General features: G+C 40.3%; 1 protein-coding gene across 3 annotated transcripts in view; it reads left to right on the top strand.

Moving 5' to 3' along the window:
• The first annotated feature begins 514 nt into the window (after positions 1-514).
• BCL2 (BCL2 apoptosis regulator) overlaps positions 515-13,371 on the top strand; it is a 132,791-nt gene continuing 119,934 nt past the window's right edge. The window contains exons 1-3 of one of the 3 annotated variants that reach the window (XM_050940285.1): positions 750-820; positions 1,071-1,103; positions 1,488-2,237. In XM_050940285.1, coding sequence (XP_050796242.1) covers positions 1,671-2,237 — 567 coding nt within the window. In that variant the 5' untranslated portion in view covers positions 750-820; positions 1,071-1,103; positions 1,488-1,670. Of the gene's footprint in view, positions 821-1,070; positions 1,104-1,487; positions 2,238-13,371 lie in introns of all 3 variants that reach the window. The other 2 variants (XM_050940284.1, XM_050940286.1) reach the window with 2 other exon arrangements.

The following is a 13,371-nucleotide window of genomic DNA, read 5'->3' as shown; positions in this document are numbered from 1 at the left end:
GAGCCCCGCAGCAAGGAGCCACCCGGTGCGTTTCTCCCCCCGCGCCCCTTCCTAGCCAAGCCGCGTCCTCTCCAGCGTCTGCCTGGCAGCAGGGCGAGCTGAGCATGCCCAAGCCCAGCAGGCAGCCTCCGGCCACGCACGGGGCATGTGGCCCGCCCCGGCAGGGCTACAGCGTTGGCTACGGTGGCGAGCGCGCGGCGGGTGCTCCTTCCTCTCCCCGGTTTCTGAATGAACAGCGAGGTGGAGCTCTAGGGAACCCGCCCCTCTTGTGCGGGCCTCTCCCGGCCTCTCTCCTCCCCGCCACTGGCTCTGCTCCTCCTCCTCCCTCTTGCACCCGCGCTGTGACTCTGCTTCCCCGGCCGCCACAGCTACGCGGAACGGACTGGCGCTTCAGCAGCACCGCTGCAGAAAGACGAGGGGGCTGCTCTGCCGGGGGGGGGCTTGCACGGCTGTCTGCGCTGGGGCGGGAGGGTAGTGGGGGAGCAGCTTCCTAGCAGCGGTCCTAATTTGTAAGAATAATATTCCACACACGCTCCCATCCTCTTTCCTCCTCTGCACTCGGGGCTGGGGTGGCGGGTGGTCTTGCTTTTTATACAAACAAAGCTGCTGTGGAAATGCATTTGTTCCCTGGAGTTTAGGCAAAAGTCAAAAATTTTGATGCTCCCTTTTCGTGTGTGTGGGCGTGTATCGGGGCGGGGGGAGCGTTGGGCTCTGTCTAGAGATCAGTGTCTGAATGAAACTACATGTATTTAATTGCATGTGTCTGTACGTTGCACTGGAGGGAAAAGCACAGTACTTCTGCAAGAGCTTGGAGTCAAAGGTGTGTTTCATCTGCTCTTCATAATTTTGCTTTTTGGGTTGTTCTCCTTCCTGGGCTCAGAGGTGGGATATTCTGATCTTTGACAAGTCTTTGGAGGTGTCTGTTTAACAGAAGTCGGGGAAATAAATTTTAAAATCCATAGTGGGGTTTTTTTTGGTCCCTTTCCTGTCCTCTTGGTGATTTGATCTTTTGAAGCATCAAAGCAACCAGAATTTAAGGTGTCTGAAGACTTGTGATTTTTTTTTAAAAGGGAACTTGGCAGAGGAACATATTTATAGTCCAAGTAAGTACTTTACAAAGAAAATTTACATTGTTTAATTAAGAAACAAAAAAGAATTTTGAGATTTTTAGTTTAAAGTGCATTGGATTAACATTCATCTAAGGCTGTTGAGCAAATCATTTTGAATTGCAGTTTTTACAGTATATGTTCTTCAGCTTCTTCATTCACGTTAGTTCAGCACCTAAGGGAAATATGCACTTGGTTTTGAATAAGTACTGAGATTTAAAAAGAAATATATATATATATATATATATATATATATATATATATATAAGCATCAAGAAGAAAATGTTTCTAAAATAAATATATAATAAATAATGTGCTTCTGGAAATAAAATACTTACAGCATTTTAAATCTATTTATACTGTGCATCTCAAACCGAGAAGACGAAAGTACCTCTGAGACCTGAGAGCTCCTCATACCATCATGAATGAAACTGCATCCAATACAATAACTGGATTATAATTTTTGGTGGTATTATTATTATTATTGGCTGCTTTACTTTTTGGGGTTCATCCTGCTCCTCTTCTTCCTCTCTCCCTCCTCCTTGCTGCTCCCTGTTGGAAATTATGGCTCATCCTGGGAGAAGAGGCTATGATAACCGGGAGATAGTGCTGAAGTACATCCATTACAAACTGTCACAGAGGGGATATGATTGGGCTGCCAATGAAAACAGAGGACCAGTTTCACCAAATCTCTCTCCCCCTACTGCTACTGGGACCTCATCTGACCAAGCTGGGCTGGTGTCTCTGCCTCCTGAGCCCCCTGGCTCGGCTGCTGCTAGTAACGTGCCCCTTGGTGATGGGCTGCGCCCAGCACCGCAGGCTGTTCTCTTGGCTCTGTGCCAAGCCGGAGATGAATTTTCCCGTCGCTACCACAGGGATTTTGCCCAGATGTCTGGCCAGCTGCACTTGACCCCATTCACGGCCAGGGGGCGCTTTGTGGCGGTGGTGGAGGAGCTGTTCCGAGATGGAGTTAACTGGGGAAGGATCGTGGCCTTCTTTGAATTTGGTGGTGTGATGTGTGTGGAGAGCGTTAATCGGGAGATGTCGCCTCTTGTGGACAGCATTGCTGTGTGGATGACTGAATACCTGAACAGACACCTACACAACTGGATCCAGGACAACGGAGGCTGGGTATGTGTCCAGTATTTCTTTCTCTTTAAATTACAGTAAAATCTGCATCAGCGGGGTCACATGCTATAGTGATGCAAGCAGTATAGACACCTATATAGAACAGAATATGAAAATCATAGTATACTTTATCTCAATGAAAGTAAGGCAGTAGTTTGGTTTGTGTTACTGTAGTGTTTATCAGCATGTCTGTTGGTATGGGCCTTCTGAAATGTCATGTCATGCAGGAGTTAAAGTTTGGGTGCAGGAGTGATCACAGTTACCCAAGCTTTTAGCAGAGGACAGTGAAGCGTTATGTGTACACACACACACCTTTCTTGTTGGCGGGTGCAGTGAGAGTTCTCCCTTTTGTTTTAATATATTTTAACCATTGAAATCATACATACATATCTTTTTATGGTAGAATGGGGTCACAGAGCAGTGTGGGAAAGGAAAGTAATGACATTATATCCAGGAATGATGCTATAGACATGCATGACATGTGCTGCCTAATGCTTGAATGAGGTTGCAGGTAGTAGGGGAAAGGAAAGCATGTGTGTTTTGTGTATACGCTCACGTTAGGAACAACATTCTGGTCAGGAACGCTGTAAGCAGGCGAACTCTGTATTACAGATAATCAAATGGAGCAGTGCTCAAAACTGAATATCATCTCATGTTTATAACAGCAAAGATTTAGAATGAGATTTTACTGTATACACTAAAAGTAATAATTTTAAAATTCTCTTTATAGTGCTTGTATTGAATCATTTTCAGGATAGAAGGAATAAAGTCCTTCTAAGAGACCTGGGGAGGCACTTTCTGTGACAATTTTCTGGAGAGTACATGATATTTGTTGTAGCCTGGTGTATTCCAAAGGCAAGAAATATTTTATGAGCCCCAGGGATAAAAAAATTCTCTCGCTGAGGTGGTTTTAGATGGGGATAAATTCAACTATAGGCAAGGAAAATCTACCATTTTCATCCTTACAATCAAACCTCATCTCTTTCTGTCTCAAATAATAGTTTTATCAATTGAAAATTGTTTTCTCCTTTTCTGTATTATATTTTGTTCCCAAGCACCTGATCTCAATTCATTCCTCCAATGTGCATAAACCCAATCTTATATGGTATGCCTGTAATATATTTCTGAATTGGAGGAGTGTAATTGAGCAAAAGACACATTGCAACAGAAAACTTAACATATGAGTCAAGGGGCTGCCATAAATCATTTTAAGGGAGAAAGCATAATAGTTCTGGGGAGCTTTAGGTCCTAGTTCTTTTTGCTATGAGGTATATTTATAGAGAGAAATCTGTTATATAATCATTTTTAATGCATTTTGTTTATTAAACTCATTTTTAAAAACATGTATAAACTGTTACTGTACTTAATTTTCAGCATCCATCATTTTCATTACTTAATGTTATATTCTGAAGCATGCTACCTGCAGTGATTATCTCAGTTTAAATATTGATAGCTTCCCTTCTCTCCCATGCACACACCTGGTTCTCAGCTCAAGGGTCTTTACATCCAAGGGACTAGGGAACACGCGTGGTGGTAACATAGGAATTTGGGGCATTCTACCACATTCGTGTTCTACTTCTGAAGTTAAGCTCTCTCAGGGCAAGTGATTTAGACAATGACGTTAACTGAAACGTGAAGAAAAGCAGCTTGCTTTGGATGTTATAAATATGGTATAAAAAGTTGCAACAGGAACCTGAAAGATAGCCTTTGAAGATGATGACATTTCTCTAAACAAGTCTTCAGCATACCTTGGGACAGCTATTTATGTTGTGCATAGGAGAGCAGAACGTTCATAATTTTTTAGATCTTAAAAATTAGGCCAGACATTAAGAGAATGACTTCCATTGACTTCAATGGGCTTTGGATCAAGCCCTAATGCTATAGTGTGTGTATATTAACTTCTATTTAAAAAAATATAAATAATGAATACAAATGAAAACTTGAATGAAAAATCTTGGCCAGGTGATGCAAACATACTAATGTGATTTCTCGACATGTGGAAATACAATAACCTAATATACTAATGGTAACCTTTAAAAGGAAAGATGCTTCTGAATGATACTTACTGTGATGTTTATCAAAGTTTCATGTAGTGACTGCTGATTCTTTTTTCTGATGAATATGACACCATTTATTGTGTGTATATATTAGTAATGTACATATGTAAAAAGATATGCAAATTATCACCACACCATAGACTTTCATTTGTATCTCTGTAAAATAGTTTGCACCAGTTGGGTCCTATGTTTATTAACAACATAGGTAGAAATTTCCAGGCTCTCATGCAGCTGTTGGGATCCTCATTTCAGATGGAGGAAATCCAAGATGGCACTTCTCATAGAATTTGTTTTTCAAAATGTGTAAAAGGAAAAACATGCTTCATGGCATAATTTATAGTGTGATGACACTTGCCAGGTGCTGGAAGCACTCTATTCAACCTGGCAGTTATTCACAACGTACCCAACCTATGTCCTTATTACAGTATAATGAATGCCTCTTTATAAATAATTACTCACATGCAGACATCTGAACACTTCATGTGGTCTAAGCATAACTGTATATCACATTTCTATACCACATGAGTACATGGTACAGCTATATGAAATGCATATTTTACAGGCTTCTGCTTTACAGTGTCGTGGTCCAGTATGTAGTAGTATGATCATTTGTAGTAGATGTGGTACTACAATGTATCATTTATGAAGACTGTCACAAACTGTAAGGGTCAAATGATCAGTCACAAACCTGTCTTATGCAGCAAACAAGTTGCTCAGCTTGTATTTACTCCATTTTGTAAGTGTACCTCCGGTAGCCAGGTCTGAAAGCTTTTGGCTGCAAATATCTTTAAAAAACAAAAACAGCTATTAAACACCAGCAAGTATCTCCAAAAGGACCTATATGTATTATTTCATAAGGAAAACAAAGAAAGAGAGAAACCCAAACAAACATAGTCAGGAGTCAGGAATGGATATAACTTGTGGACTACAAATTGTAATGATTGTTAGATGTCTTAATGCTTAGGTTGTTTAATGGCTTTGATACTCAAGATTTAAAAAAAGCAAGTCAACCAAACTGCCTAATTTAGGCTGTAGTTTTAGCTTGCTATTCTAGTGGCACATAAATATGACTAAAAGATTTGAAAACAGGTCAGGATGCTACAGTATTATACTGTGACTTGATAAAAACATATTAATAATATTACAAAAGAAATAAGAGAACCAGGTCATCTCTAGAATTTCATGGTATTAAATATAATATATATTTTTCTGATTGTCCAGTTTATGGCTTTATTTTTTCATCTCTGCTATTCTTGCTGTAGAATACTAATAAGTACAGCTTGTTACTTATGAGTCTGATTTAGGGAATCTTAAATAAGATGTACCTTTGGGAAATAACCATATTAGTTTTGGAATAATGTATTCCTAATAGGCTAGTATGGAGCCCAAGGACTAAATTACAGATCAGTGGTGCTCAACCTTTTTTATAGCCCGGCAGGTGACTCTCTTCTTGGGTTTGAGGGGGTTTTTTTGAGGAAAGAAGGAATTAAAAACAAAGAACAGAAGGTCATGGAATGAGAGAGGCACTCTCACAAACATATATTATAGAGTGGTGGGAGGGAGAGAGAGATTAATCCTTATTTGCGCTAATAGTTAGTTCAGGTAGGTGGGGAAAATGGTACTTTGATGATTTACTTTACCTTCCAGTACAGCATTTTTTTTAAATTTATTAAGGCCAGATTTTGATATTCTTACTTTGTTGAGTTGTCCTTTAGAAGTCTCGTTGGTTTCAGTGAGAAAATTTGCAACATAAGGTCTTATGCGGTAAGGGCATCAAAATCTGTCCCTTTGCTGTTTTGATGAGTGCATTAATTGTTGCTCAATTTTATGATATCTTTTTTTTTGAAATGTTAATATATGATGAGTTCTTCTGAGCCTCACTTTGACTCTATTTAATGACTAAGTCACTATTTGACTGTTAAAGGGACACTGTCAGTTTGAAAATCTGGTCCACCAAAAAAAAAAAATGAATTAATAGTAGTTTCAGGTACAAAACCTTCTGAGTCCTTTGCCAGGTTTTGTGGTTTTATAATCAATTTTCTTATTTATCACAATATTTTTCTCAATGCTCTTGCTGAAGAAGAAACTAATCCCGTTAAGGCCTGTGTAACAGAAGAAACTAATTCTGTAAGAGAAACAGTGAAATGGACTATATACAAGCTGTTGTCAAATGCAAAAAGTAAACAAAGTGGAAAGAAAAGAATTTTCTCTAATCTCTTTCATGTATAGTAATTATAGCTATACTTATAACAATGTTAGGTAACATTTTCTGAAAGAAATGGTTGATTTTTAACTTGATCATGTATTCTTAAAGGTTGAGTACTACTGTTCTAGGAAATGGCTATATTGCCAATTGTAGTTAATTGCCTTCAGATGGCAAAGTAATGTGATGTTCAAACAGCTGGTTGGGTTTATTCTTAGTTACAATATTGAGAACTATTTTTTCTGTGTTTGCATTAATACATGTGTCCTCCGAGATGCTGTGTTTTCAGTGGCAAACTAAAAATATCTAGTTTAAGACTGGTGGTTTTTTAGTATGTGGATTGATACTACAATTTGCTAATCCACAAATGCATGGTAAATCCAATCAAATTGCTTTGCCAACATACTGCAGTGTAAATGCACTGATTCAGCAGAAGAGTCATAGGACCTATTCAGTGATGTGTGAAATTGTGTCGAGCAGGAACATTTTCCCAGCAGCCAAACATCAGGGCCCAGATTTTCCAGTGTAGCATAGCTTGTTTGCACTGCGTCAGTGGTGGAATCTGACCCTAAAGGGGATTTTAAACTCCTCAAGGAGAACTACCTCAACATAAAGTGGATCATTTTGGTGGTGCAAGGCTGGAATAACTGGGAAAAGGGGATACAATCAGAGAAAAGGGGGAGCCATGCCAGGAATCCTCTTTAACCCTCTGTATTGGTTTTGGTCTCTTGTGGTTGCTTGATACTGGTATAAATTATAGCAAGTCTTGGGATCCTATGATGCAACAGAGAGAATGGCCAGGATGAGGAAAGTGCAAAGGTGTAATAGTAAGTCTGCTGCTGCGAAAAGTAATATTTGTTTGCTAATATCACTTTTCATAGCAGAGTTACTCGCTAGCTGGGGGGCTGTGAAAAGTGATATTAACTACCATACAAATATCAATTTTCACAGCAGACTTACTCAGCCCTAGCAAGCTAGGGGACAAATTGAGCCCTGGATGGGGAGGTGGGTAGGGAGACAAGGGGGGAGGTGAGCCCAGGGTCCAGGGCTGGAGCTTACCACCGCACTATCAGAGCCTGGGGCCAGAGGAGGTTGCAGGAGATCAAGGACAATGGTGATGGGGAACCCAGAGCTGGCACCTGCCGCTGCATGGCTGGGATCCAGGGCCGGAGCCCAAAGTTCCATGACTGGAGCTTGGCTGAAGCCCGAGCCTCCCCAGGAAGGTGCGGAACTCACTGACTGCCTGCTCCTCTGGCGTTTGTGGATCATGAGGGAGAGAGGGCCCAATCTCTTCTGGTGGCCCTGGGGAAGAGGCACTGCTTTTTGCGCTCCCCCATGCCCCCCAATCACTGCCCAGGAGGCTGTGGTCACAAGAAACGCCCCATAGTGACCAGGGCCGGCTCCAGGCACCAGCTGAGGAAGCAGGTGCCTGGGGCGGAACATTCCAGCTATTCAGGGGGCGGCAGCTTAGCATTTTGGGTTGGGTTTTTTTTGGCTTTGGCTGTTCGTTGGCTGGCTTTTTTTTCCCTTTTTTTTTTTCTTTTTTTTTTGCTTGAGGCAGCAAAAAAAGTAGAGCCGGCCCTGATAGTGACTGTATTTGAGACATGCTGGCTGTAGCAGGATGGTCACCTGCTCCTGCCCTGAAGGGCTTGAAATCAGCCCTGGCACAGGGCTGAGGCTGCGTGAGGGCTGCTGCTGCTAGGGAGAGCAGCAAGCCTCAGCTGATTGGGGAAACAGCCACAGCTGGGGCCACGCCCCAATCAAAGCGTAGCTGGCCTTATAAAGGGCAGGGAAGCCAGGAGCTGAGAGAACTCTCCTTCTAGCTTTTGAGGGAGAAGGGCCTGGCTGCCTAGGAGTTGAGAAAGGTACCTGGAGTGGAGCAGGGCTGGGGAAAGGCCAGAGGAACTGGGGAGCTCCAGCCTGAAGAACCCCAAGACTGCAGGCCTTGGTAAAGGCCAGGACAGGTACTGGGGTTGCAGAGGGGTAGCCTGGGGTAGGCAAAGGCAGCAGGTCCAAACCCTCCTTTGCCAGTGATGAATGGCGTGTTCTCTGCAGTCTGCTCCAGTGAACAGAGACTAGATGGTGACTGGCAGTAGCCAGTGAGACGAGGTGAGGATAGGGGGTTGGGGGTTCCCTTGAGTGGGGAGACCCAGATTGGGGGGGATGCTGCAGTGGGCAGAACCCTGGGTAAAGGGGCACTGGGGTCCGGGAGGCGTGGCCGAAGCTGGAAAAGCTAATTCCCTGGACAACAAGCAGGAGCTGCCACAGCAGTGAGTCGTCGCACTGTCACACTGGCTTAGACTATAAGATCTTCTGGACTATCTTTCACCATTGTGTTTGTAAAATGCCTAGTTTTGTAGGGCCCCAGTTGTTGCATCTCTAGATGTTACAGTAATGAACTGTTACTACTACTCCTACTAATTAATGTACTACTAGTACATTAATCTTTGGCCTGTGCCTTGTGCAGATAAGCCATAGCTGCCTAAACTTAGTCAACAGCTGTAGCAATAAAACCATAATCAAAAACAGTGTGAGCAATCTGATTAAATAACACATCGTCTTTAGCAAAGTGGATTTTTTATCTTATATTTTCATCCCTTTTAGGAATTCACTAATGTAAAGCTCCATATTCATAAAAGTATCCATTTTGTCAAGTGTTCGAGCAATTTTCTATTAGTGATAGCTTTGTATTTTGATTATGATTTTGTTCTTCTTTTAGTAAATTATATTTTCTCCTCTTTAGTTCTAATTGACTGCTCATCAGAGTCTCCAACTTTCTGTAGTGATTTATAGTCACGCTTTCTAGTAATCATTTCTTAAACAGACGCAGTTCCAGTCTCTTAAATGTCAACAGTCACAAAGTAGCAGGAGCCCCAGAAAAGCCACAGCCATAACCTCCCCTCCCCCCACTTTAGTCTTTCCCATCTAAGTTCATACAGCTTGACAGCTGAATGACCACCCCCCTGGGAAACACTGTGTATGGGTGGCGCATGTTTAGAGGTTTTTACCTCTCAGTACATCCACAGAACCATTCTTAAATATGTGAATCATTTTGTAGCAGTAGTTTAGCAGCTCTAAAGAAAGAAACAGCAAAAGCACACTGCAGATAGAAAACAGAACTGTCTTAATATTAAATGTTTTGGAAGACTTTTTCAGATATGTAGTGTATTTTGAAATTCAAAGGTTTAGCTAGAGTATCTAATTGTATGGCATTCTCATGGAATGTATCTAATGTTCTCGGAAGTTGATGGGAACATTTCCACTGATTTTAGTGGTCATTGGACCAGGTCCATGGAGTGCTAAACTCATGGGTCCTGTTTTCTGTTCACAATGGTATAAATTAAGAGTAACTGCATTTGTTACATTATGTTGGTCACACACCAGCTTTACACTAACCTGGCTTGTGGTTTTTTCATCATGCAACAACATACAAAGACAGCCTTAGCATTTACTAATTCACTTGGCACTTATGGCCTGACTCAGTGCCCATTGAGGTAAATGGAAAGACTCCAGTTGACATCAGTGGGCCCTGGATCAGTCTTTTAATCTTTTCTCTATTGTTTTCCATCACTGGTTGAAATATAAACTTAATTCTTTGTTTTCTCTCTGAAGGTAGTGGGTGCTGGTCTCTTATCACTATATTTATTACTATTTAACTGAGAAGGCAGTTGTTACTCAGTGACAACAAAATACAATTATTTTTGAGGGCAGTACTGGGATGGTGTTTCTCATTCCATGCACAATAATAGGATAAATGAAGGAGTGTGGTGCTATAAATCTGTTCCACAGCACAATAACATCCAGACCTTCGTGACGCACACAGACACTGATGACCAGTTTGGAGAATTTTTATTCTGCTCTGGCATTTGGTTTCATAAATGATCAGATTTTTATTTGGCTTGTAAAAGAATATGAAGCTTGATAATTTTTCCAAGTGCACCCAGGAATCTAGCATTCCTTCTTCCTTTCTAGTTGGGAGGTGCGCAGTATGCTATGTCCAAGTTGTAGCTGGTTTTTACCAATGTTGCTATTTTGCAACTTGAATTATATGCAGAAGAATCTTGCTAATTCACACTAACGGGGAAGCTCCCTGTAATTGCCTATATTTTACAAATTAGCAAGTATGATTTGAAGAAGAAGAAAAAATACATTGCATCATGCACCTGTTCATTTAGGGCTCAATCCTGCTCCAAATGAAGTCACTGAGAGTTTTCCATTAACTTCAGTGAGAGCCTAAGGAGACCTTATTTAAGCAATTTTAAAATTTTAACTGTTTCCGATACAGTAAAATTTAACCATTTCCTTTAACCAAATACTTTTTATACAATGCATAATTAACCCCTGGTGCTTGGATTAGAAAACATGCCTTATAAAGAGATACCCGAGGAGCTCAATTCATTTACCTTAACCAAGAGATGGTTAAGGGGTGACTTGATCACAGTCATTAAGTATCTACATGGGGAACAGAAATTTGATAATAGAGAGCTTTTCAATCTAGCAGACAGAGGTATAACAAGCCCCAATAGCTGGAAGTTGAAACTAGACATATTTACTAGAAATAAGGCACCCATTTTTAATAGTATAGGTAATTAATCATTGCAACAACTAACCAGGGAAATTTCCATCACTTGACATTTCTAAATCAAGATTTGATCTTTTTCTAAAAGATATGCTCTACTTCACTTATTGGACTTGAAGCTGGAATTAATTCCAGAAAGTCTTATGACTTGTGTTCATGCAGGAAGTCAGACTAGAAGATCACAATTGTCCCTTCTGGCCTTAAAATGTATGAATCTATTACACAAGATGTCCCTGTGTTTAAGAGCTTAGTTGGATTCAGTAAAGATTTACATGGATAATGAGAACATCCACACTTACATTAGACAGGATAAAAATTGCTTATAAGGGATATGAACCCATATGAATTGGGATAAATCACACAATAACTGATGAAGTTTGGGAAAAACTTTTATTGGTAGGCTAGTCCATCATTATTCATTATGTGGTTTCTTGTACATCCCTCTGAAGTAACTAGTACTAGTCATTGTCAGAGAGAAGATGCTGGACTAGATAGACCACTGGTATGGTGTGGGAATGACTATGATTACTTCATAGTTTACTCAAATATAGAATAATGTATTTTGTAAAAGTATTGAAATCTCTGAGGCCTTGCTGTAGCAACTCTTCTATTAAAACTATGTTGAGAAGTGGGGATGAGTCTGCGCTTCTTTTCAGGAGTGTTGTATTTGTGGGCTATTGAATTATATCTTGATGAGATTTTTACTGGCATTACAATAATTTTATTAAAATTGTAATTTTAAAGGCATTTTATTTTGTAAGAGCATCTACACTATTCAATTTGCTGTTGTACTCACATGTATTTAATTAATAAAATTAATAGGAATAGTGATACATTAACAGAATGCTATCATTCCATGTTAGAAATAAAATGAGTGAAGAGTTGGTTACCATGTTTTGTTAATAAGAAAAGATAACTCATCACCACTATGTAAGAGTAGGTTTCACCCTATTAATATGTATGATTTTAAGTACAGAAATCATGTAATCCAGGGAAACGATCCCCTTTTCCCTCAAAGAGATATTAAAGCACTGTAGTCTAGTTATTACAGAAGGGGACTGGGAGCCAGAATTCCTTAGTTTATTTCTTGGTTCTACTACTGATTGGGTGTGTGATCTTGAGCAGTCATTTAATCTCTCTCTCTCTGTCTCAGTTTACCCAACCGTGAAATGGATACTTGATATGCCTACCTCGTAGCAATGTTGAGAAGCACAGGCTACCAGGCATTTTAGGTCTACTTTTTTTAATTAAAAAGAGAAGATTTTACAAGACCTAATATTAACAGAATGGTTTTCGTGGCAGTTTTGGGTTTGGAGTTAAACAGTATTCTATAGTGCTTACATTCATCGTTGCCGCAGTTGGCCAGTAGGTGCAAGCAGAAAGTAATTAGATAGATTAGAAAGTGACTATTGGCCAAATTTAACTCAGTGAACTGCAGAAAAATAAAAGGTTAACCTGTTTCAATATAAAGTATATTTAAATGCTTTCAGCCTTAATAATGTAATGTGTTTAGCAAAGCAGGTAGAGGAAATTTCCAGTGAATGGAAAAACAAGTTATTTTGGTCAATTTGGAGGTTGGTTTGCTGTTTTGAAGATTTTTATTTGGAAAATCCATGGAAAATTTTCAGTGCTATAGTTTGCAGCTTTAGGCCTTTCCCTTGTGCATGAGTAGGCCTTTCCTGGTAAACATTTAACAAAGGAAACTCTCTTTCCTTTCAGTTCGCCTTATACACATGTATAAAACGAATTACATTATTTTAGCGGTACACACACAATACATCTGCATGCACGCACACACATGCTCCTTCACTAGTGCAAATCTGCTTCCTAAATAAGTAAATCTCAGGTACAATTAGACAAAATATGAAGACATATTCACTCAAATAAGATATGCCTAATTACCAAATCAGTGGAGCTATTCATGAGCTTAAAATTAGGCACATGCTTCAGTACCTTGCTGAATTGGGGCCTGTCTGTCCTTGGTATAGACAAAACTCCTACTTGATCCTGCAGGACTTTTGCCTGGGTGATGACATTAGGATTGGGTCCTATGGCTGTAGTCTAGTGGAATGCCTTTTTATAGCAATATACTGTATATTGCAAAGCTTGTGTTGTGTTCGGTTAAATAACTTTTTTATCAATTTCGTACTAGAGGAAAGAGTATTTATTCTTAAGTTGTCGTTTTCCTTAGGAGAACCTGTGAAACAGATTCCAAGTAAGTAAAGGAGAAACAGAGCTCAGGAACAGGTTTGCTCAGTTGGAATATGAAGAAGGGGCACAGTAGGCAGTAACTAAAGG

Source organism: Gopherus flavomarginatus, chromosome 2, assembly GCF_025201925.1.
Source record: "Gopherus flavomarginatus isolate rGopFla2 chromosome 2, rGopFla2.mat.asm, whole genome shotgun sequence".
NCBI classification, from domain to species: Eukaryota; Metazoa; Chordata; order Testudines; family Testudinidae; genus Gopherus; species Gopherus flavomarginatus.
The sequence above is the reverse complement of the archived record's forward strand: the minus strand, read 5'-3'. Positions and strand labels throughout refer to the sequence as shown.